The sequence below is a fragment of the Cydia fagiglandana genome, chromosome 19 (assembly GCF_963556715.1).
Source record: "Cydia fagiglandana chromosome 19, ilCydFagi1.1, whole genome shotgun sequence".
Lineage (NCBI taxonomy): Eukaryota > Metazoa > Arthropoda > Insecta > Lepidoptera > Tortricidae > Cydia > Cydia fagiglandana.
In genome coordinates, this window is record NC_085950.1 from 2,272,818 (window position 1) to 2,294,322 (window position 21,505).

The 21,505-nt window shown below is 40.3% G+C and overlaps 2 protein-coding genes and 2 long non-coding RNA genes across 4 annotated transcripts in view; 3 read left to right on the plus strand and 1 right to left on the minus strand.

Moving 5' to 3' along the window:
* Positions 1–21,505, plus strand: part of LOC134674171 (oocyte zinc finger protein XlCOF6-like) — a 298,501-nt gene that overhangs the window by 109,742 nt on the left and 167,254 nt on the right. The window lies entirely within an intron of this gene.
* Positions 1–21,505, minus strand: part of LOC134673922 (uncharacterized) — an 86,222-nt gene that overhangs the window by 33,492 nt on the left and 31,225 nt on the right. The gene's annotated exons all lie outside the window — the stretch shown is intronic.
* On the plus strand, positions 1,761–2,197 carry LOC134674016 (uncharacterized). The gene is made up of 2 exons (XR_010099551.1): positions 1,761–1,892; positions 2,023–2,197. It is a non-coding gene; the product is annotated as an uncharacterized LOC134674016 (long non-coding RNA).
* On the plus strand, positions 8,271–10,606 carry LOC134673956 (gastrula zinc finger protein XlCGF26.1-like). The gene has a single exon (XM_063531999.1). The coding sequence runs from the start codon at positions 8,286–8,288 to the stop codon at positions 9,690–9,692; it is 1,407 nt and encodes a 468-aa protein (XP_063388069.1). The 5' UTR covers positions 8,271–8,285; the 3' UTR covers positions 9,693–10,606.

Sequence of the window (21,505 nt, forward strand, 5' to 3'; positions counted from 1 at the left end):
TTCCAATTTAAATTCCGGTCAAGCCAAAGGCCCAAATATTTTATGTCGTCTACAAGCTCTAAAAGTGTCTCATTTATTTTAAGACGAATAGGATCCTTTAAGAAACCTCTTTTAAATACACAAACTTTACTCTTTGATGCCGAAATGTCCAACCCTATGTTAATAAATCATGAAATATATCGAGCGCGGCTTGCAACTTATGTATACTCTCACTTAGTTTATTGCCTGTAACAAATATAACGAAATCATCAGCATACTGCGAGATGCGTATATCCTCGTAAGTTTTGACGGTCTTACAAATATTTAAGGTTGCCAAATTAAAAAGAAAAGGTGACATAGGGTCCCCTTGAGCTAGGCCTTGACTGGTAGTTCTACAAATAACCGATCTATCTTCTATAAATATTTTTAAATTTCTGTGTTTAAAAAAATTCCAAATATAACGACATATTTTTGACCCAACACCAATTTTATCCATTATGGTTAACAGGAAATGCACATCTACATTGTTATAAGGACTATTCACATCTGCAAAACATGCTACTGTGTGTTGCTTATCCGCAAAGCCGGTTTGAATTTTAGAAACTAAATAGGTTAGATTATCTAAGGTAGATCTACATTTTCTAAAGCCAGTAGTGTATTGCGATAGTATATTTTTTCTTTCCACGTGCCATTCCATTCGATTCGTAATGATAATATGGAACAACTTACATAAGCAGGACATCATCGATATGGGTCGTAAAGATTCCGAATTGGGTTTAGGTATAGGGATGACATTGATGTCTCGCCACTGAATTGGTATAAAACTAGTATTTAAAATTGCATTAAACAAATTTAAAAGGATGGACTTTGCGGTATCGGGTAAGTTTTTTATCATTGAATATGAAATATTATCAAAGCCCGGTGAAGTGTCTTTATGGCGGATATTTCGCTCTAATTCGTATTTTGTAATAGGGCGTTCTAACTGTGAATTACTTGAACTGAAAACAAGGTCTTCCCTGCTGACGTAATCCGGCGTTAGATTGTATAAAAGTTCTTGTGCCCGTTCATGGTCCACAAGGGGTAGACTATTCTTACCACCTTTGAACCACCTCATCTTTCGCCACATATCAGCATGTGTTATATTTTCATTTAGTGACGAACAAAACTTTTGCCACGATGTATCTTTCTCTTTCCTAATTAATCTCTGTGATTCCTGCACTCTGCGTTGAAGATGCTCTAAATTGTTAGGAGTTGGGTTTCTTCTAAATTTTGAAAGTGCTAAACGCCGCATTGCTACCGATTTTGAAAGAGACGGATTCCAATACGGTTTTGGTGAAAACTTACTGCTAGGGTTGTTACAAATTTTAATAGGCGAAATGTGTAAATCTGCTATCCATTTGTGTCAATCAAACGCTTTTGAATCAAACGCGCGTTGTATAAGCGCGTGCGAATGAGGCCTTATGAAATTGTGTACGTTTGAACCAAAGAATAGGTATAATACTCTCGTTTGGACGGTAGATGAGATGATCAAAGTTTTTTCTGATCAAATTGTCAATTTGATTACCCCGTCTGGATCAAAGAGAATATAACCACTACGTGTCTGGATGAGCCTTTCCCTTTTTCTGAACGTACCCTTCACCGTTATCAATTTCTATCAAAAGATTTTACTGTCACTGTCAAATCAAATTATTGAGGTTAGCATTGTTCGTCTTGATTGTGGTCTTGGGATGTCTTGGGTCTTGTTGTTTTATTTTTTTGACTATTGAAGTATTGCAGTTGCCGTGATGGACGCAATACATTCGTGTCGCTGCTGCGTGCGGTGTCCTCCGGACAAGGACCTGACGACGCCGTACACACATCTCGGCAAAACGGAGATATATGCCGACATGCTCAAACAGTGCTTCGATATACATGTAAGTTTATACCACAACTTTGTTGTTCATCGTTACTTTAAGCTATAAATGAAACACTGTTTAACCGTTGAAGGAAATTTGCAGTATTTTTTTGCCGAATTCTATCCTTAATTGACAATTAAACGTTCAGCTGGTAGTGGGCGGCTCGGGCTCGTGCGGCATCTGCTCGGCGTGCGTGGGCCGCCTGCGAGACGCGAGCGACTTCAAGCTGCAAGTGCAGCGCAGCCAGACGAAGCTGCAGGCGCGGCTGCAGGGAGAGAGCATGAAAGGTAGGGAAGCACCACCCATCAAACAAGTCTTGAATATTACCAGAGATCGGCAGGGGTGAGATATTTGCCTTATAATATGACGTAAGACATCTCAAATTATAAGGTAAATAGCTCACCCCCGCCGATCATTGGCTATAGATATACATACAGAACCCAAATACAACTTTAGGCACCGCCACAAACTCCGTCCAACCTGCACACAGCTAGCTAAATCTAAAAAATGTCTGCATACAATACCTAGACTCTGCTGCCTACTATTTGTTGGAAGAATTCCTTGTATAATCATAATCATAATCATTTATTCGATGCAATCCATGGCACATGAGTGCTGCATGTACATCATCATCATCTCAGCCATAGGACGTCCACTACTGAACATATTTTTGGTAACAATAGTCATATAATATGGACATTAATTTAATACTACTGAATTTATAATAATGTATATACTTACTTTATTTTATTTAATAATGAAATATGTATGTAAAAATAATGTAATTTAAATATAGAATAGTAATGTCCCTATTGCAATATTATTATGATGTGTAAAAATGTGATTTTATTAATAAATGTTGGAATTGAATTCAGTATGTCCAATAGATCACACTGTATTCTGCAATACTAGATGGTCGCATCATACACACTCCTGCTAGGGGTGAAATCAATGAAAATCAATAAACATAACAAACTGGAAGATGACGTGATTTGTGTTGTTTGTTTGCTCTAGAGGAACCCGCAGTTGAGTCGGGAATGGTGGATGGAGTCGGGACCAGTGAGGAGCCTGTGTCGTGTGAGTACCTGCTCCTCTATAATTGTAGTGGATAATTTAAGATTCACAGTTATGAATAACGGGAAAATTTTTTTTTTCTTTTGACTGTTTAACACCCACCATACTCAGAAACTTATTTGTAGGGATGTGTCCGGCCCGGACTCGGAAAGCTGAGACTAACACTTTTCTAGCGAGACTGACAAAATCAAACCAGGGTATCCACAAGGGTCTAGCTTGGATTGTTCTGTACCAGATTCCTACACCCCTCGATAAAGCTTGTTCTCCAAAATGGTATTCCCATTTTTGTAAACATCTTTTTTTAATTCTGGGAATTACTTCACTTGGATATGGTATAGAATCTATTACAGAGCCATCCATTACAGCGGTTTTAGCAAGCTGATCTACTGCTTCGTTTCCTGTTAACCCTACGTGGGAAGGAATCCACTGTATTTTGACAACCTTATTATTACAAATAATCTCATGAATCAACTGGAGAGCTTCATACGCAATAGGCATGCCTCTTTGTCCATAAACACAACAATTAAGGTGTTGAAGTGCACTCTTTGAGTCCGACAGTATTAGGTACAACTGGAGCACTATTAACTAGATTCTTTGCATAACACAGAGCTTCTTTAATAGCTACAAGTTCAGCTCGCATAACGCACGCGTCATCATGAAGCTTCCACATGAGTGAAACATTGCACTGAGGATCAAACAAAGCTGCTCCAACAGCTTGTACACATTTCGAACCATCAGTGTATATTTTATAAAATAGGATATATTATACTGCTCAGTGAGCACGCTCGATGTACAATTTCTTAAAGCCTCATTCTGTTGATGCCGCTTAGGAACATCAATAAAATCAATGCTATTCTTTATACGTGACCTGGTGTTGACCGAGGACACCCACGTGTTCAAAGAGTACATATCCAATTTGTCACAGTGATGCACAGGTAAATCTCACAAAAAATCAAATTGAAAAGGTAATTGTTAGTTTTCATGGCCTTCCGTTATTCTGATTGTATTTGTTATTTAGAGAAAAATGAACCTTATCAGTAAACCTTTCAATCTGCATCATAAAATAAGGCACGTTATTTTTTGTCCCATTTGACCGGTTCGAGTCCCGACTGAGGCAAGCGATTTTTCATAAATCCTTAAATGCAGAATTTATTGTTTTTAAAAACAAAGGAAAGTCTCCTTTACACAAAATGTGCTATTTACAATATTTAAGGCAGTTGCCATCCATGTGGCACTCGATTTTTCCACACTGTATAGAGGCGCCTGAGATGTTTAGGATGAACTCCCCAAGACCTACCCGCTAGAACCTTTAAAATATTAATTACCACCTACAAAAACCATAATTGGAATTTAACTTTACTAGCAACCTCGAGAGACTTGCCATTAACAACTATGTTAACATCAACAGCTTTTCGTGATAATTTAAAAACACATATTTTTCATTTATCCTCAGATAGATACAAACCAACTTTTTCTAGACATCCAATCAAACAATCAATAGAAAGTTGAAGAACACTAACTGTATCTGAAGTACGCCCTCTTTCCACTGTTTTATACAGCACGTTATCATCGGCGTATTGTGAGACAAACATTATTAATACTACTACCTATTTCCATGTTTGCAATATTAAAAAAGGAGGAGATATGGGATTTCCTTGGGCTAATCCTTGGTGTGTATGTCTAATTAAAGGGTTACCTCCACAATTCAGAATAATTCTACAGCGCCTATCAGAAAGGGAATTCCATAGATATTTACATATCTTATTACCTATGATTATGCTTTGTAAAATCTTAATTAATGAAATTTATGTTATTACATATACGCATGTATGTGCGATGTCGATAAACTAGAATCTCTGTATCTGAGTCACACACAAAAATATATTTTAGGTCCTTTTCATCAACATCAAAGTCTATATCTCTGACTACCCCGTAGCAGAATGGCAACTCATTAGTATTTCTACAAATCCACTCATATTTCTTCGCAACTTCACTCTCCAAGAAACTGTTTGCGTTAATATTGGTATTAAATTTGATCAGTAATTTGAAAGGACTCTTATATTTTACGCTTAAGACATCCTGCACATTATGACTCAACAATATCTTTGCAAATCCCAATTGTTTCGGGAGTAAAAGTTCTTGGAGCTAACTGAAACCTCATAGATAATATCATTAGACTTCGGTAGAGGACTAATCGAGCGACGTACATCTCTACGTTTATTCCTAGATACGACCGTAAACCCATCATCATCACCACCTTCATCCACCTCTAACCGTCGCTTATCGCGTCGCTGGTCCGCAGAGTCCGGCTCGGGTACCGCGACGCGTTGGTTACCTACATTCATATCTCCGTCATCCCATTGCAAGCCAATCTCACCATCTCCTTGAGGAACGGACCCCTCGGAGCCCATGATAACCTTCCTGATTGATTCTGGGGACATCTCGGCACCCGAGACCGGCTGCGGGGCCGGTTCCTCGCCCGAATCACTCATAATCACAAATTGAGGGTAGTTCTATAAAACCACTAATATTGTGTTTACACGAAAAGAAAATACTAATTAACTTAGTTTTTCACGTATTATCAATACTAAAGTCATTATAATAAATTTTTACTCACTCGGAATTATAATACTCTTAGCAAAACACAAAAACCCGGTAGTTATTACAATAAGGTAAACAAAGGAACGCGTCCTAACGTAATCGATGCGCACGCCAGACTGGGGTAATAGCATAGTCTAATAAAACATGGTCTTCTCTTCCCAGAGTGACACAAGCCTACGTCACAATAACATTGCCACTTTGTATAGCGCTATTGCATATTATATTATCATATAGGGCTGTCGCATGATGACGTAGGCTTGTGTCAGTCACGTGGTCGGAAGAGAGTACCAGGCGGAGTATATTATTATACCTTGGGTAATAGTTTTAATGTGTACCTACTTACTAGGCTAGAATAGCTTGTGCCTAAACTAGCCTGTTGCTTATAAACTTGTATGTTTGCCTCAGGTGAAGAGCCCCCGGTCAAGCCGGAGACGCTGGATGAAGATGGGGCAGCTGATATGTTGTGTGAGTGCTTAGTTTTAATGACAGATTTAGAAAGTGTTACTAGATAGCAGTTGGCTAAGGTCTATATTGTTTCCCATAAAGTTTTAAGCCATAATGTATTGTTTGTCCGCATTTTCGTTAGTCATACTTTGTTTGCTTTAACCTGACCTATTTATAGGATAATGAAATTTTTATGAAAATCCTGAAAAAATCACAGTTTCAGGTTTAGGACCAATGATAATATGACAAACAATACATTATGACTTTAAACTTAAAAAATATCTGTATAAAAATAACAATATTGGACTTTTTAGGCTTTTCTGTAAGATTTTTGTGAATTACTAAAAATGAACAATAAATATTCTAAAATAAATGATTATAAGATAGTCATTGTACTATGTTTCTGTCTTATTTATTTATTACAAAAAATGTTTCTCGCATTTACACTGTTAACTTGATCTCCGTAAGTACACGGTACATGGCTTAATCTAGTGTTGGTTACTCTAGGCGACTTCCACACGGCGGCCGGAGACGGGGCGAGCGACGAGGATGACCCGCTGTCGCGTGAGTACCTGCTCCATATATGTACAAGTAACTACACTAAGTGGATGTCAGACTTCAATTTGTTGTGATATTGTTTATGGCTGTCTGTGCGTCTGTAGCGGTCGCGTCGATGAAGCAATTTATTAGACTCATACTGTTTTATATTTGATGTTTTTCTTCTCTTGTGCTGAAAATTTATTCTAACATCACAATATCGCTGGCCCAATATTACAGGAACTCACGAATTAGTATATTTTATTGCATTGTGCAAAGTGTGTCATTATATACGAGCCTGACATGTCTTTTATGAGTCACAGGTAAATATAAGACACGGGACAAATACACTTATACATGTACAATAAGTGCTTTTGATTGGCTCAAGCATTTTGTCTAAATGTACCAAACTCTATCGTGGCAATTCACACTCTCAAATGCGAGTCTTTAATTAATGTTATATACAACTGTACCGTCATGTAAGACACGGCATGAAGTAGAGTTGTTGTTGTAGTTGAGGAGCGGGCAGTCAAGTCGGAGGTGTCCGACGCGGCGAGTGACGAGGACTGCGTGTCGGGTGAGTACTGCGACACTACGATACTACTGCACATAGTACGATACAAGCCACACCTATGACCTCAGATCCCAACGCAGCACAAAAGTGCTGCACTGCAATAGTCTTTGTACCTGGCGGGGACCATCTCCGGATGTATCACATTGTGCACTTGGGGATGGTATCCGCCACGTGTATCCCTTGCTTTTAGATTAAATTGTCTTAAAGGTCCTCTGCGCTGTTGGCTTCGGCCCCACGTACGCCTCTCAAAGGTCCGGGACCCCATGGTCCCCAGATATGGAAAAGACACACAATAATAATACTGATGGCGGCAAATTGTTCCAGCATTTAGACGCAGCCTCGTGCCGCCAAAATTATAGCCAAGGAAGTTAGAATCTTGTTGTATTTTAAATTAGGTTGAATTTCATTTGTTCGGAAATATTACAAGACATGAAATACTACCTACTTTGATTTTAATTAAGGTTGACATTCCATCGACACTAAGTGTACATCCTAATGTACATTGGGCAGCACGAGGTTAACGAAAACTGCTTCTAAATGACTCGCTATAGAATTAGTTTGAATTGATTTAATTTGTTCCAGTGTGTTCGGAGGGCAGCGCCGCCCGCGCCAGGGAACAGCTCGCGATGGATTGTTTTGTGGTGCTCGAGCGCCTCAGTGGCGACACGGCCGTTCACAGTGGAGATAAATCATACGATTGCGAACATTGTGGCAAGAATTTCAGAAACAAGTCTACTTTAAGAAAACACATACAAGAAACGCATTTGTCGCCCGGGTTAAAAAAAGCTACACGTGATTTTTGTAGTTCTACATTTCAAACTGAATCGCTTGTGTTAAAGCACGAAAAAAGCGAACATGAGTGTACAAATTTTATGTGTGATGAATGTGAGTATACAACTAGTTCCAAGACAAGTTTACAGACTCATTTAAAGAGTCACTCTGGGGACAACGTTTTTATTTGTGGTCACTGTAGTTACACTACCCTGTTGGAAAGTGAATTACACAAACACCAAGCGATACACACTCGAGACAAGCCTTTTAGGTGTACAGAATGTGATTACAAATGTAGTTTTAAATCAGACTTCAAGAAGCACCTGATGATACACACTGGGGAAAAGCCATTTCAATGTTACCACTGTGATTACAAATTCAGACTCAAATCACACTTAAAGAATCACCTGATGATACACACTGGGGAGAAGCCATTTAAATGTAGTCACTGTGATTACAAATTCAGACGCAAATCACACTTAAAGAATCACCTGATGATACACACTGGAGTCAAGCCATTTAAATGTAGTCACTGTGATTACAAATTTAGTCGGAAATCAGACTTAAAGAATCACCTAATGATACACACTGGGGAGAAGCCATTTCAATGTGGCCACTGTGATTACAAATGTAGTCGGAAATCAGACTTAAAGAATCACCTCATGATACACACTGACGAGGAGAAGCCATTTAAATGTAGTCACTGTGATTACAAATGTAGTCGGAAATCAGACTTAAAGAATCACCTCGTGATACACACTGGGGTGAAACCATTTCAATGTAGTTACTGTGATTATAAATGTAGTTTCAAATACAACTTAAAGAATCACCTGATGATACATACTGGGGAAAAGCCATTTCAATGTAGCCACTGCGATTATAAATGTAATTTCAAATCACTCTTAAAGAATCACCTGATGATACATACTGGGGAGAAGCCATTTCAATGTATCCACTGCGATTATAAATGTAATTTCAAATCACTCTTAAAGAATCACCTGATGATACATACTGGGGAGAAGCCATTTCAATGTAGCCACTGCGATTATAAATGTAGTTTGAAATCAAACTTAACGAATCACCTGGTGATACATACTGGGGAGAAGCCATTTCAATGTAGCTACTGTGATTACAAATGCAATCGGAAATCAGACTTAAAGAATCACCTGATGATACACACTGGGGTGAAGCCATTTCAATGTAGTTACTGTGATTATAAATGTAGTTTCAAATACAACTTAAAGAAACACCTGATGATACATACTGGGGAGAAGCCATTTCAATGTAGCCACTGTGATTACAAATTCATTCGGAAAACAGACTTAAAGAATCACCTGATGACACACACTGGGGTGAAACCATTTCAATGTAGCCACTGCGATTATAAATGTAGTTTCAAACCAAACTTAAAGAATCACCTGATGAAACATACTGGTACGAAGCCATTTAAATGTACCCACTGTGATTATAAATGTAGTTTAAAATCAAACTTAAAGATTCACCTGATGAAACACTCTGGGGCGAAGCCATTTCAATGTAGCCACTGCGATTATAAATGTAGTTTCAAATCAAACTTAAAGATTCACCTGAGGAAACATACTGGGGAGAAGCCATTTCAATGTAGCCACTGTGATTACAAATGCAGTCATAAATCACGCTTCAAAGAACACCAGATGAAACATACTGGGGGGAAGACAATTAAATGTAGCCACTGCGATTACAAATGCCGTTATAAATCAACCCTAGTAAGACACCAGAAGACGCATACAGGGACGAAGCCTATAGACGTATCAATAGCGAGTACTAGTGCAGCCTGAAACAGCGCCTGTGAAGACACCAGATCATACACGCGGAAGAGAAGCCTTGTAGGGAAGCGTTGGAGGGTATGCTGCCTTTTGAACTAAATCGGAAAGTTAATCCTGTGCTGCCCCCTACAGCTCACGCGCGCTCCCGTGTACTAATGTAATCACTGCAAACACGAGTCGATTTAAATACGTCTTAAAAATACCTTATGTGGAAAAATATCTTAGTGTAGATCCCCAAACAGTAACTAAAATGCAATAACCGGCCAAACTTCATAAGGTTTCGGTTACAGCTGCCCGAAAAATAACCGATAATCGGTTATGGTTATTTTCGATAAAAAATGATAAATTTGCAATCGAGTAATGGCCTCTTGCATCAAAAGCGCCGGCCGTTGATATCGCCACGGCACCATTAATGATTTGGTCCGGCGGTCGCTTGCTACCTTTTTGTGCCTGCTACTTTAGAACTCTCAGGCATGGCGAGAGACGATGGCAGGTGACTGGACGGAGCCACACTGTTACCACACCTCGGACGCTGGCGATCAAATGTATGAAATAAACGCGTTCCTACGCACACAGTCTAAGCTCGTGTAGGTGAACGCGTACCATGCTTGTGTGAGTGAGATAAGACGTGCTAGGGTTCCCGCCATTTTGTCAAGTTCGATGACCTCAATGACTCAAAAGTCATTGCGCGAATTAGTTAGGAAGAAACAAGAATCGTATTATGTTGTAAGGTGGGTATCTTAGCTCGATTTATACAATAGTTTCCTATTTTGAATCAGTATAAACGAAGTAACAAAATTTTTGTAACGACATTCAGGCCACCAAAATATCACGTAAGTTGAAAACATGATTTTTTGTTCATATAGATATTGTGTTGTTTTCATTGTGATCTGATAGGTTTTGTAAATATTTGAATATTTTACGTGGCCTCCGCTCTGTGCACCGCGTCGTTGCGTCCTTGCCAGCCGGTAACTGTGAGGTAACCGAGAGCGAGTGGGCGGCACTTTCAACGGGAGGCAGGGAGTGTCCATACTGTACGTTAGTACTCTTTATTATACTGTGCTGGTACCGTGGAGACGGGTAGGCCTTTAGTGTGGGACGCTACATTCGTCACCTTTGCGCAGTCCCACATCCAGGCTACCCGCGCACAGGCCGGCGCTGCTGCCGACCAGGCCCAACTAACTACTCAAGCGCCGCAAATACTCATCTTTACTGCAAGATTAAGTTTGCGGCGCTCGCAGTGGAGACAATGGGTCCTTCGTCGGCGGACATGAACATGCGGACTTTCATGGGGGACCTGTCGACACGGCTGGTCGACGCCTCGGGAGACCGTAGGGCTGGCGCTTACCTCTCCCAGCGCATATCGCTGGCAATACAGAGAGGTAACGCAGCCAACGTTATGGGATATGGGATCAATGCCGCAGGCGGAGATTTTGGAAGGGGTATTCTTCTTTTTATATATTGTATTAGTAGGTATGTTTTAGTTTTGCATAATATTACATATAAGTATTAGGGAAACGTTAGATTTAATATACTTAATTTACGAAATACTTTTAAAATTGATATTATATGTATAGTTATCGAGTAATTAAAATAAATTACTAAAATAATCACTATGTTAGTATTGACAAAACAATTTATATTTCATTACATACATTATTTGTGACGTTATCTGTGAAAAGGGACCACATAGTCGATGGCGCTTACGCCATATTAACTATGGTCCGATATAAATACAATGCCGCAAGGCGCTGTGCGGCGTAAGCGCCATCGACAATAAGGTCCAATTTCATAGATAATGTATCATTTAGGTACATTAAAATTTAATTCATAAAATATTATAATAAATATCAACATTTGCAGTTATTTAGCCATCCGGTAGAATGGGACATGCATTGAGGCCCGATACTTATAAAAGGGATTATCAAGCCTCTCGCCGATTTCGGTTGGAAAACTGTTGGAGCTGTTTCTCAATCGGTACATCTGAGATGCTGTACGTTTTCTCATAATGGCATAGAAGCAGCGAGGCAGCCCCAACAGCATTCTGTCTGTACCACCATTCATTATAGGTACCCTAGGTAAGTAGGTACCGCTGCCGAAGTTACTAAACAGATTCAACAGTTCAATGTTAAAAGACCCTAATAGCATTTTCTTGTAGGGATTTTGTTGGGCCTTTGTTTACGTATTAGTTGGGCAACCGTTATATTTGGCCGTACGATTTGCTGGAGGGCCCTCGACAAAGGCCCTCCCGAAGATTCCCAACAGAGGGCCATAAGAGTAATTTTTTCGTTGGGCCTATTTAAATAAATCATACAATTATTCAACGGTGGTGGTTTTGGTTGGGCCGTGGTTGGGCCTATACACTTTTGTTTGATGGTTGGTTAATTGTTATATTTGGCCGTACGATTTGCTGGAGGGCCCTCGACAAAGGCCCTCCCGAAGATTCTCAACAGAGGGCCATAAGAGTAATTGTTTCGTTGGGCCTATTTAAATAAATCATACAATTATTCAACGGTGGTGGTTTTGGTTGGGCCGTGGTTGGGCCTATACACATTTGTTTGATGGTTGGTTAATTGTTACATTTGGCCGTATGGCTTGCTGTAGGGCCAAATAGCAAAAATTAAAAAAGGGCAATTTTTTCGTTGTGCTTCTGTTTGCAAATTCAACAATTACCCAACGGCAAGTCAGGTAGGTCGGTAGGTAGTCGTGCACCAGGTTGAAGGCCCAACACAGCTTGTCCCACAAAGGGCCAACATTGTAACTTTAACGTTGGGCCTTGTGTAGATACAATACTACAATACTACCGTAGGTAAATAGTTGTGTAATTTATAGTGGGCCTACAGTCTAATTATGTAATGGGCTTTTGTTTACGAGTCCTACAGTTACCCTACGTTAGGTAAGTGGTTGTGTAATACGACGTTGGGCCTTTGCTGATAAATATTACAATTACACTACGGTAGGCATTGGTTGTATCCACATGAAGGCCCTAGGCAGCAGTTGTTGTTAATCTTCTCTGTATCGTTCCAATTTTAGTATATGTACTGCCGAAGCAAGTACACTTACTATACACTCTAATTTGTATATATACTAACCGCACTTCGAAACTTCGTAAGCGAGATTTATGTTTTTTGAGATTTAAATTGAGAAAATGTTGGTAAAATACAATTTTTTAAATTTATGTATAAATTTTATAGTTATAGCTATTAGATTTATCTTCTTCTTGGTCGCATCCATCATGACTGATGATCGTGGTTGGTGGGTTTTGTTCGGGCACGAACACACTCTCGCCATCGATTCCGGTCCATCGCTTTCCTCACCACGTCATAGAATTTCTGAGATGGTTCCTCGCCTTTGAGTTGGTCAGTCCATCGTGCTGGTGAACGGCCCCGTGACCTTTTGCCATCAGTATTACCAACAACGATTAACCTTTCCAAACTTTCGTCTCCCCTTCTCATTATATGGCCAAAGTAACTTAGGAAGCGTTGTTCACAGATTGTGGACAATCGCACTTTCACGTCGAGTTCCAACAGTATGGAGTGATTCGTGCGCTTAGCTGTCCATGGTATTCTCAGCATACGCCTCCAACACCACATCTCAAAGGCATCGATCCGTTGTTTCTCTCTGCTTTTGATTGTCCACGTTTCGGCTCCATACATAAATATTGGAAATACCAGGGCTCGTACAAGTCTTATTTTAGTGTTTCTGGATATTCCCCGATTACGCCATATTTTCTGAAGCCGCGTCATGGCATCTTTAGCCATTCCTATGCGCCTTTTGATCTCCGGAACACAGCTGCCATCATTACATATCTTTGACCCCAGATATACGAACTCATCAACAGTGTCTATACCCTGGATTGTAGGAGCTGCAGACAGGCGGCCGGCGCGATCCACAATCATCAGCTTGGTTTTGCTTCGGTTGATTGCAAGACCTAACTTCCCGCTCTCGACCTCCAGTCTGTTGACAAGTTCTTGCATGTCAGATATTGAAGATGCCAAAAGGACAGTGTCATCAGCATATCTCAGGTTATTAATTCTCTTCCCACCAACAGCAAACCCTTTGTGCCATCCTTCAAGAGATTTACGGACAATATACTCGCCATAAATGTTAAACAACATTGGTGATAGTATGCATCCCTGTCGGACTCCTTTTTTGGTCTGGAACATTTTGGAACATTCTGATCCAATTCTAATGTAGCTTCTGTTGTCAGTATACAAGTTACGAATTAATCCTATGAGATGCTCCGGTGCTCCCATCTCTGTCAGTACAGACCATAGTTCCCCCCACTGCACGCAGTCAAATGCCTTTGTGTAGTCAATGAAACAGAGAACAACTGGATTGTTGAACTCTCGACTTTTTTCAATAATCTGTCTTATGTTAAGCATTTGCTCGCGAGTGCCCTTCCCCTTCACGAATCCCGCTTGCTCTTCAGGAACCTGTCTATCAAGAAAGTGTTTCAGGCGCTGGTTAATTATGTGAAGGAGAATTTTGCTTGCATGTGGGATCAGTGCAATGGTCCGGTAGTTGCCACACTCCTTTGTCGATCCTTTCTTATGAAGCGGGATGAAAACCGACTCCCTCCACTCCTCTGGCCATCTACCTGACATCCATACGAGGTTACAGAGTTTGGTCATTATGGCTAAGCCCGCGTTACCCAAATTTTTCAGAAGTTCGCTTGGAACTCCATCCTTTCCAGGCGATTTCCCAGTCTTTAAACTCTTGAGGGCTTGCTCAACTTCCGAAGGGAGTATGTCAGGTTCATCCGCGGTCCACAAACTCGTCGAAACTGAGGCGTCAGTACAGTCGTAAAGTGACGCGCAGTACTTCTTCCAGCGGTCCAGTACTTGATCCAGTTCCGTAAGAAGTTGACCATTTTCATCATTGACTCCATATTGCTGTACCGGTCTGGATCTGGTCAGTACTTTTAGCTTCTGATACAGGTCTTTAGTTTCGTTTCTTGACGAGTGCTGTTCAAGGTCCACACAGATGTTATTGATGTAAGCGTTGTAGTCTTGCCTGCATTTCCGTTGGACTTCACAGCTTAGTTGAGCATACCGTTGGAACTGTTCTGGGCTAGATAGTCCTCCCTGCTTCAATTCCCGGCGTTCTTTTATGACTTTGGCTGTTTCATCTGAGATATGGCTTTTCAGAGTTGGTTCTGTCTGGGCAAACTTCCTCGCTGTTTGTACAATTGTGTCTCTCAGTGTGTTCCACAAGGCATTACTCTCCGGGATGTCGTCTGCTGGTATCCTCGCCATCTGGTACTGCATTTCATTCGCGTATGCCACTGTATCCACTTTTTGTAGCTTTGGAGCCGATTTTGACTTCATGATCCTTTTTAGTCGTAATCGAATCGTTGCAACTAGTAATTGATGGTCGCTGCCACAGTCTGCACCTGGATACGTGACTACGTTCATTATAGACGATCTCCACCTTGAGCGCATTAAAATATAGTCAATCTGGTTCTTAAATCTGCCTCCAGGAGAAACCCAAGTATACAGCCGTCTTATATGATGCTTGAAACAGGTGTTCATCGCTGTAAAGTCTTCTTCCGTACAGAATTGAATGAGCCTTTCACCTCTCTCGTTTCTCTCTCCGATCCCATACTTTCCGATCTGTCGACGAAGATCTGATCCATGTTCACCTTTGCCTATCTTGGCGTTGAAGTCGCCGATCACCATAGTTATCTCGCGGTTCGGGATTTCGTCGATGGTTCGTGATAAGGAGTTATAGAAGTTCTCTATTTCCTCCTCACTGGATTGACACGTAGGGGCGTAAACCTGGATCACGTTCAGTTTGCACGGTGTGGTATTGATCCTGATGCTAATTATCCGATCATTGACTGGCTTGTATCCTGTGACATGTTTATCAAGTTGAGGTGGCACTACGAAAGCTACACCCCTACTGCTGTCATTTTCCGGACCCGAGAAGTAAATTTTATTCCCGGAATCGGATAAGTAGTGGCCGGAGTTACGCCAATGTGTTTCGCTTAATCCTAGCATGTTGATGTTCACTCGTTTCATTTCATCCTCTATGATCTTGAGCTTGCTTGGGTTGGTAACAAGTCCTTGAACATTCCAAGTGCCAATGCGATGAGGGTGTCGGATGGATTCGGTTGTGTTGACGGCACCAGTAGCAGAGTTTCCATGCGCAGCCTGGCGAGCCACATGCACATGGCCGGTAGCACATTTCACACCACCTTGCCCGGTAACGTTAGATTAGATTTATAATTTACTTTAAAAAAATATTATGATTATATCCGGAATAATCGAGAAAATAACTATAACTTCGATGTTTGGAGACAGTAACGCCATCTAGTGACGCCACAAGCAATACACACAGGCCCATTGTTGGGCATCAGTACCACAGCCAATGTTGGTAAATGCGATATTTGTGCTCACTGGGCCAACGAATGTTACCGTTGTTTAGCCACCGGTACCAAAATACACAAAGGCCCATTGTTAGGCGTCAGTGCCACAGCCAATGTTGGTAAATGCGATATATGTCATCATTGGGCCATCGGATGATATCGATAACTAGCCAACGTTACCAAAATACACAAAGGCCCATTGTTGGGCATCCGTGCCACAGCCAATGTTGGTAAATGCGGTATTCGTCACCATGGGGCCAACGAATGTTATCGTTGTTTAGCGAACGGTAGCAAAATACACAAAGGCCCATTGTTGGGCATCAATGCTACAGCCAATGTTGGTAAATGCGATATTTGTCATCATTGGGCCATCGTATGATATCGTTGATTAGCCAACGTTACCAAAATAAACAAAGGCCCATTGTTGGGCATCAGGGCCACAGCCAATGTTGGTACGTGCGATATTTGTCATCATTGGGCCATCGGATGATATCGTTGATTAGCCAACGTTACCAAAATAAACAAAGGCCCATTGTTGGGCATCAGTGCCACAGCCAATGTTAGTAAATGCGATATTTGTCGTCATTGGGCCATCGGATGATATCGTTGATTAGCCAACGTTACCAAAATAAACAAAGGCCCGTTGTTGGGCATCAATGCTACAGCCAATGTTGGTAAATGCGATATTTGTCATCATTGGGCCATCGTATGATATCGTTGATTAGCCAACGTTACCAAAATAAACAAAGGCCCGTTGTTGGGCATCAATGCTACAGCCAATGTTGGTAAATGAGATATTTGTCGTCATTGGGCCATCGGATGATATCGTTGATTAGCCAACGTTACCAAAATAAACAAAGGCCCATTATTGGGAATCAGTGCCACAGCCAATGTTAGTAAATGCGATATTTGTCATCATTGGGCCATCGGATGATATCGTTAATTAGCCAACGTTACCAAGATACACAAAGGCCCATTGTTGGGCATCAGTGCCACAGCCAATGTTGGTACATGCGATATTTGTCATCATTGGGCCATCGGATGATATCGTTGATTAGCCAACGTTACCAAAATACACAAAGGCCCATTGTTGGGCATCAATGCTATAACCAATGTTGGTAAATGCGATATTTGTCGTCATTGGGCCATCGGATGATATCGTTGATTAGCCAACGTTACCAAAATAAACAAAGGCCCATTGTTGGGCATCAGTGCCACAGCCAATGTTGGTAAATGCGATATTTGTCATCATTGGGCCATCGGATGATATCGTTGACTAGCCAACGTTACCAAAATACACAAAGGCCCATTGTTGGGCATCCATGCCACAGCCAATGTTGGTAAATGCGGTATTCGTCACCATTGGGCCAACGAATGTTATCGTTGTTTAGCGAACGGTAGCAATATACACAAAGGCCCATTGTTGGGCATCACTGCCACTGCCAATGTTGGTAAATGCGATATATGTCATCATTGGGCCAACGAATATTATCGTTGTTTAGCCAACGGTACCAAAATACACAAAGGCCCTTTGTTGGGCATCTGTGCCACAGCGAATGTTGGTAAATGCGATGGTGGGCCAATACAAAATTAATGTTGGCTACGGAACGAACCTCATCCCAACGTTTTCCCTACCGTTGGCACCGTGGGCCCCAACGAAAATGCTACTAGGGGAATGAGAGAGTTGCCAGTACTATATCAGAATAATGTAGGTGGGAGTTACATCAGAAGAGATGTAACTCCTACCTACATTAGCTACTATAAAGTATTTTGTATTTTGAAAATAGAAAATAGGTCCCAAAAACTATTTCAAATAAGATACAAAATAGTTTTCTTCAAAAGGTTGTGGCGCCACTGTGCCAGCGCCGCACTTTTTCTTTATCTGTGGCAGTACCTAGATACTTACTGCCCTTTATAATCTATGCTCTCTTCCCTGCCAAGAACGCACGGTGCAAGGGTCCAACCTTTTCTGTTCTCTTTCAAGGCGCAGCAACTAGTATCATTTCTCTCTCCTCGCTCGTTAAAAATGCCGTTTGTCAAAAAAGGACAACCATACTGTTGACAAGGTGGACTTCAAATCAAGTGTTGCCTTTCTTGATAATCTTCATTCTGTTTCTATTGTCTGGGAGAGGACACTGACTTCTGTAACACAGGTCTTTACCTAGCTCAGAAGTCAGGGACTTCAACACCTACCTGTAACTTGTTTTTGTCAATAAAAATATTTTTATTTTTATTTTTTTTTTTATTTTGATGCGCCCAGTCTGTATATGTGTGCGTAAAAGCGTATATGTGTGCTCTTTTAGGGATGCGAAAAGTCGATTTTAGTCATGTTATATATCGATAAACGCTACACAGCGGAACAAAATAGCGATTAATTGAAGCTTCAATATCTTCGTTAAACATAAACATAATTGAAATGCTAATGGATAATGAATATATTATAATATAATAATATAGTTCAATTATTGCGGAACACCTATTTTAGGAGGTATTTATGTATTTTAATTAAATATCGGAACTTTCCCTTGGTTCCCTGCTGGGGCGTGACTATAAAATTGTGATCTGATAACCACAATAAAGAATAAAAGCGTTTTTGGTCATTTTAGGTATCGTTAAGCCTTTGAAGTAAAATTAAAATTGCAAGAAATGTCGATAGTTTATCGATATGACTTTATCGACATGGCTACAGCAACGTGGGCCTCATTGTTAATCGTACACTAAACAAAAGTGGCAACAGTGACAGCTGGCTGAGACTACGTCTCTATATATCATAAGTCTATGGCACGGTGCCGGCAGACATTTTGTAGGCTTAGGAAAAAGCTGTGTCGGCGTGCGCCACGTGCCCGCGTCCGCCACGTGCCTACGACGCGCTGGAGAGACGAAGTGCAGAATAGTAGATTGTTAACCAAGGGATGAAAGGCACCCATTTCTGTCGAGGTAGTTTGGCGCTCTCACTGAGAGCGTCAATAGTCCGAGACAGAAATGGTGCCTTTCACCCGAGTAAACCCTCTACGTTTCATATCGAATGCGAGGAAACCAAACAAGACAATGCAATTTCGCAAAATAGTAATGGAAGTACTTAGGATTAGATATTAGATCTACGGCATGATTTATTTTCCTTAGGACTTACTTGCAATCGGAGACTTTACATGTGTGAAGAAAAGAAAATCATTTAGATTGCAATATTTACGAAAACACACATTTTTAACAAACTGCAGTAATTTTAAAATGATTTATTTATTATAGTATATTGAAAATCAGCGGGATTGCCTCTTACTTTTTAATTTTATACTTTTTCGTTCTAAAAGCCGCAACAGACTACCGGACCGCACCGCGACCTTGGTACGCCGCACCACGTAATAAAATAATAAAAGTATTTTAAATATTAAATAACAATTTAATTAATAATTAAGTAATTTTTATCTTGTATTTTATTTTCATGAATATAGTGCTAAATAACTTTAAAAATCAATTTAATATCGTACAAACGTTTAACCGTGGCTAAGATTCTGCCTTTGCTCATTTACGCAAGATTTCGAAATCGACTCCACACTCGCGTTCGCGGCTTCGCCCGCGATTCACGCGCATAGTCTGGAGGGGGCTTAAGGTTTAAAAAAATATTTTTTGTGTATTCCTTTTGGTTCCCACGTTATGAAATCGAGTAAATAGAATTCAACGAAAGAAATCAAGAATAATTTGTTTTTAACAATTCACTTACATCATTTTTTATTAAAAAAAAGATCAATGTGGGATTAGTAAAATTAAACAATTACTAATTGTTCCAGGCGAGGAAATAAAGACACTATTTTTCCATTTTGTTTCCACCCAGTTGTTCGTAGGACGGGGACGCAGAGGAGTACACCACTTTTCTGCACTAGAGCATAAACGTAGGTATCACTTTCTGCGCACCTCTTAAGCGCCCTCCAGACTATGCGCGTGAATCGCGGGCGAAGCCGCGAACGCGAGTGTGGAGTCTAGTTCGCTGATATGCGAAATCGACTCCAGACTCGCGTTCGCGGCTTCGCGCCGCGATTCGCGCACGAGTGTGGAGCGGGCTTTAGAACAACAACGACCCACTTTCAGAGCATGAGATATGAAAAGATAGCGAACTCGGCGCCGTCGACTGGACAGAAACGGCTTTGGACAGAGTAGCATGGCGGTCTTTGGTGTCGGAGGCCAAGATCCACTTCGGGTCGTTGCGCCACTGCAGTAAGTATATAAGTAAGTATTGATTATTGAGTTGGATGCGCAAATCAAATATAAAATAAATATATTTGGAATTATAAAGTTAAAGAGCGACTTTGTATTCCATTATAATTACTAAAATTGATTGTAAATTAATTGATGTATATCCTTAAATAAAACGTATTATTTCATTCTACTTCTTTTCCTTACCATTAATTGCTACACTAGCAAGTCCTACCTACCTATTGACATGTCAAGGCCTTTATTTTCGTTACAATGAGTCAATGATTGTGATTCTATGAAAAGTCTTAATTTATCCCTGATGGCGAGTAGGTAAGCTGAAGCTCTGGAAGACGCCCCGCCCTGTGTTAACAATGAGTGGCCTACATACTTAGGCCCATGTTTTTCTTGGTTCGACAGTTAATAATGTGTGTTACTCGTACATTCAATTCAGACATAATATTGTGATGAATCAAAGTCCTTCGTACAATCAATTACTTTTATTTTACTCCAACTTCTTACTTCAACACTCTTTAACAATATTTAGTTAACAAGCCGTAACCTTCGTGCTACATGTTACTGGTTCAAGCGCCAAGCGAGAATGATCCCTCCATCCCATGGTAAGTTACATTTTATACTTTTCCCTCATTAGAATTGGCGGGTAGGAGAGAAGGGTCATTTTCGCGACTACCCACAGATTAATTAACAAATATTCGGGTAAACACAAATCACATTTTTAATCACTACCCACTGAATGCCATAAGTTTAACATAACTCACGCAAAATAATTATAATTTATTCTTGAAATCTTATGAAATATCACACTCGGCCATCCGACTGCGTGCTACCTCCGGTGCGCGATCAACAATAATATCACACTCGGCCGTGTTGCCTATTGCCTTTTCAATCCTATTTTAGTTAAAAGTAGTCTGTTTATACAATACCAATACTCTTCATTGTACACCAGAATACAATAAAATAATACAAAGAATTACAGCAACTTAAGTAGAGGTAAACTTCAAATTATTTAATTTACTCATGGTAGCAGGTATTGCAGATGTAAACGGTATTTATTCTTCAGACTAGTATTATTGTTACATAAAAAGGGATATTTAAATACATCGTCCACACTGTCAAACCCTTTACTTTTACTAAAATTTACATCCCCATACGATAAGTTATTTTACCTAATTACACGCAGGGTTATAGACACATTATTATCGGCACGTGCTTATAGAATATAAGCCCAAACATTGCATTGATTTTAGTA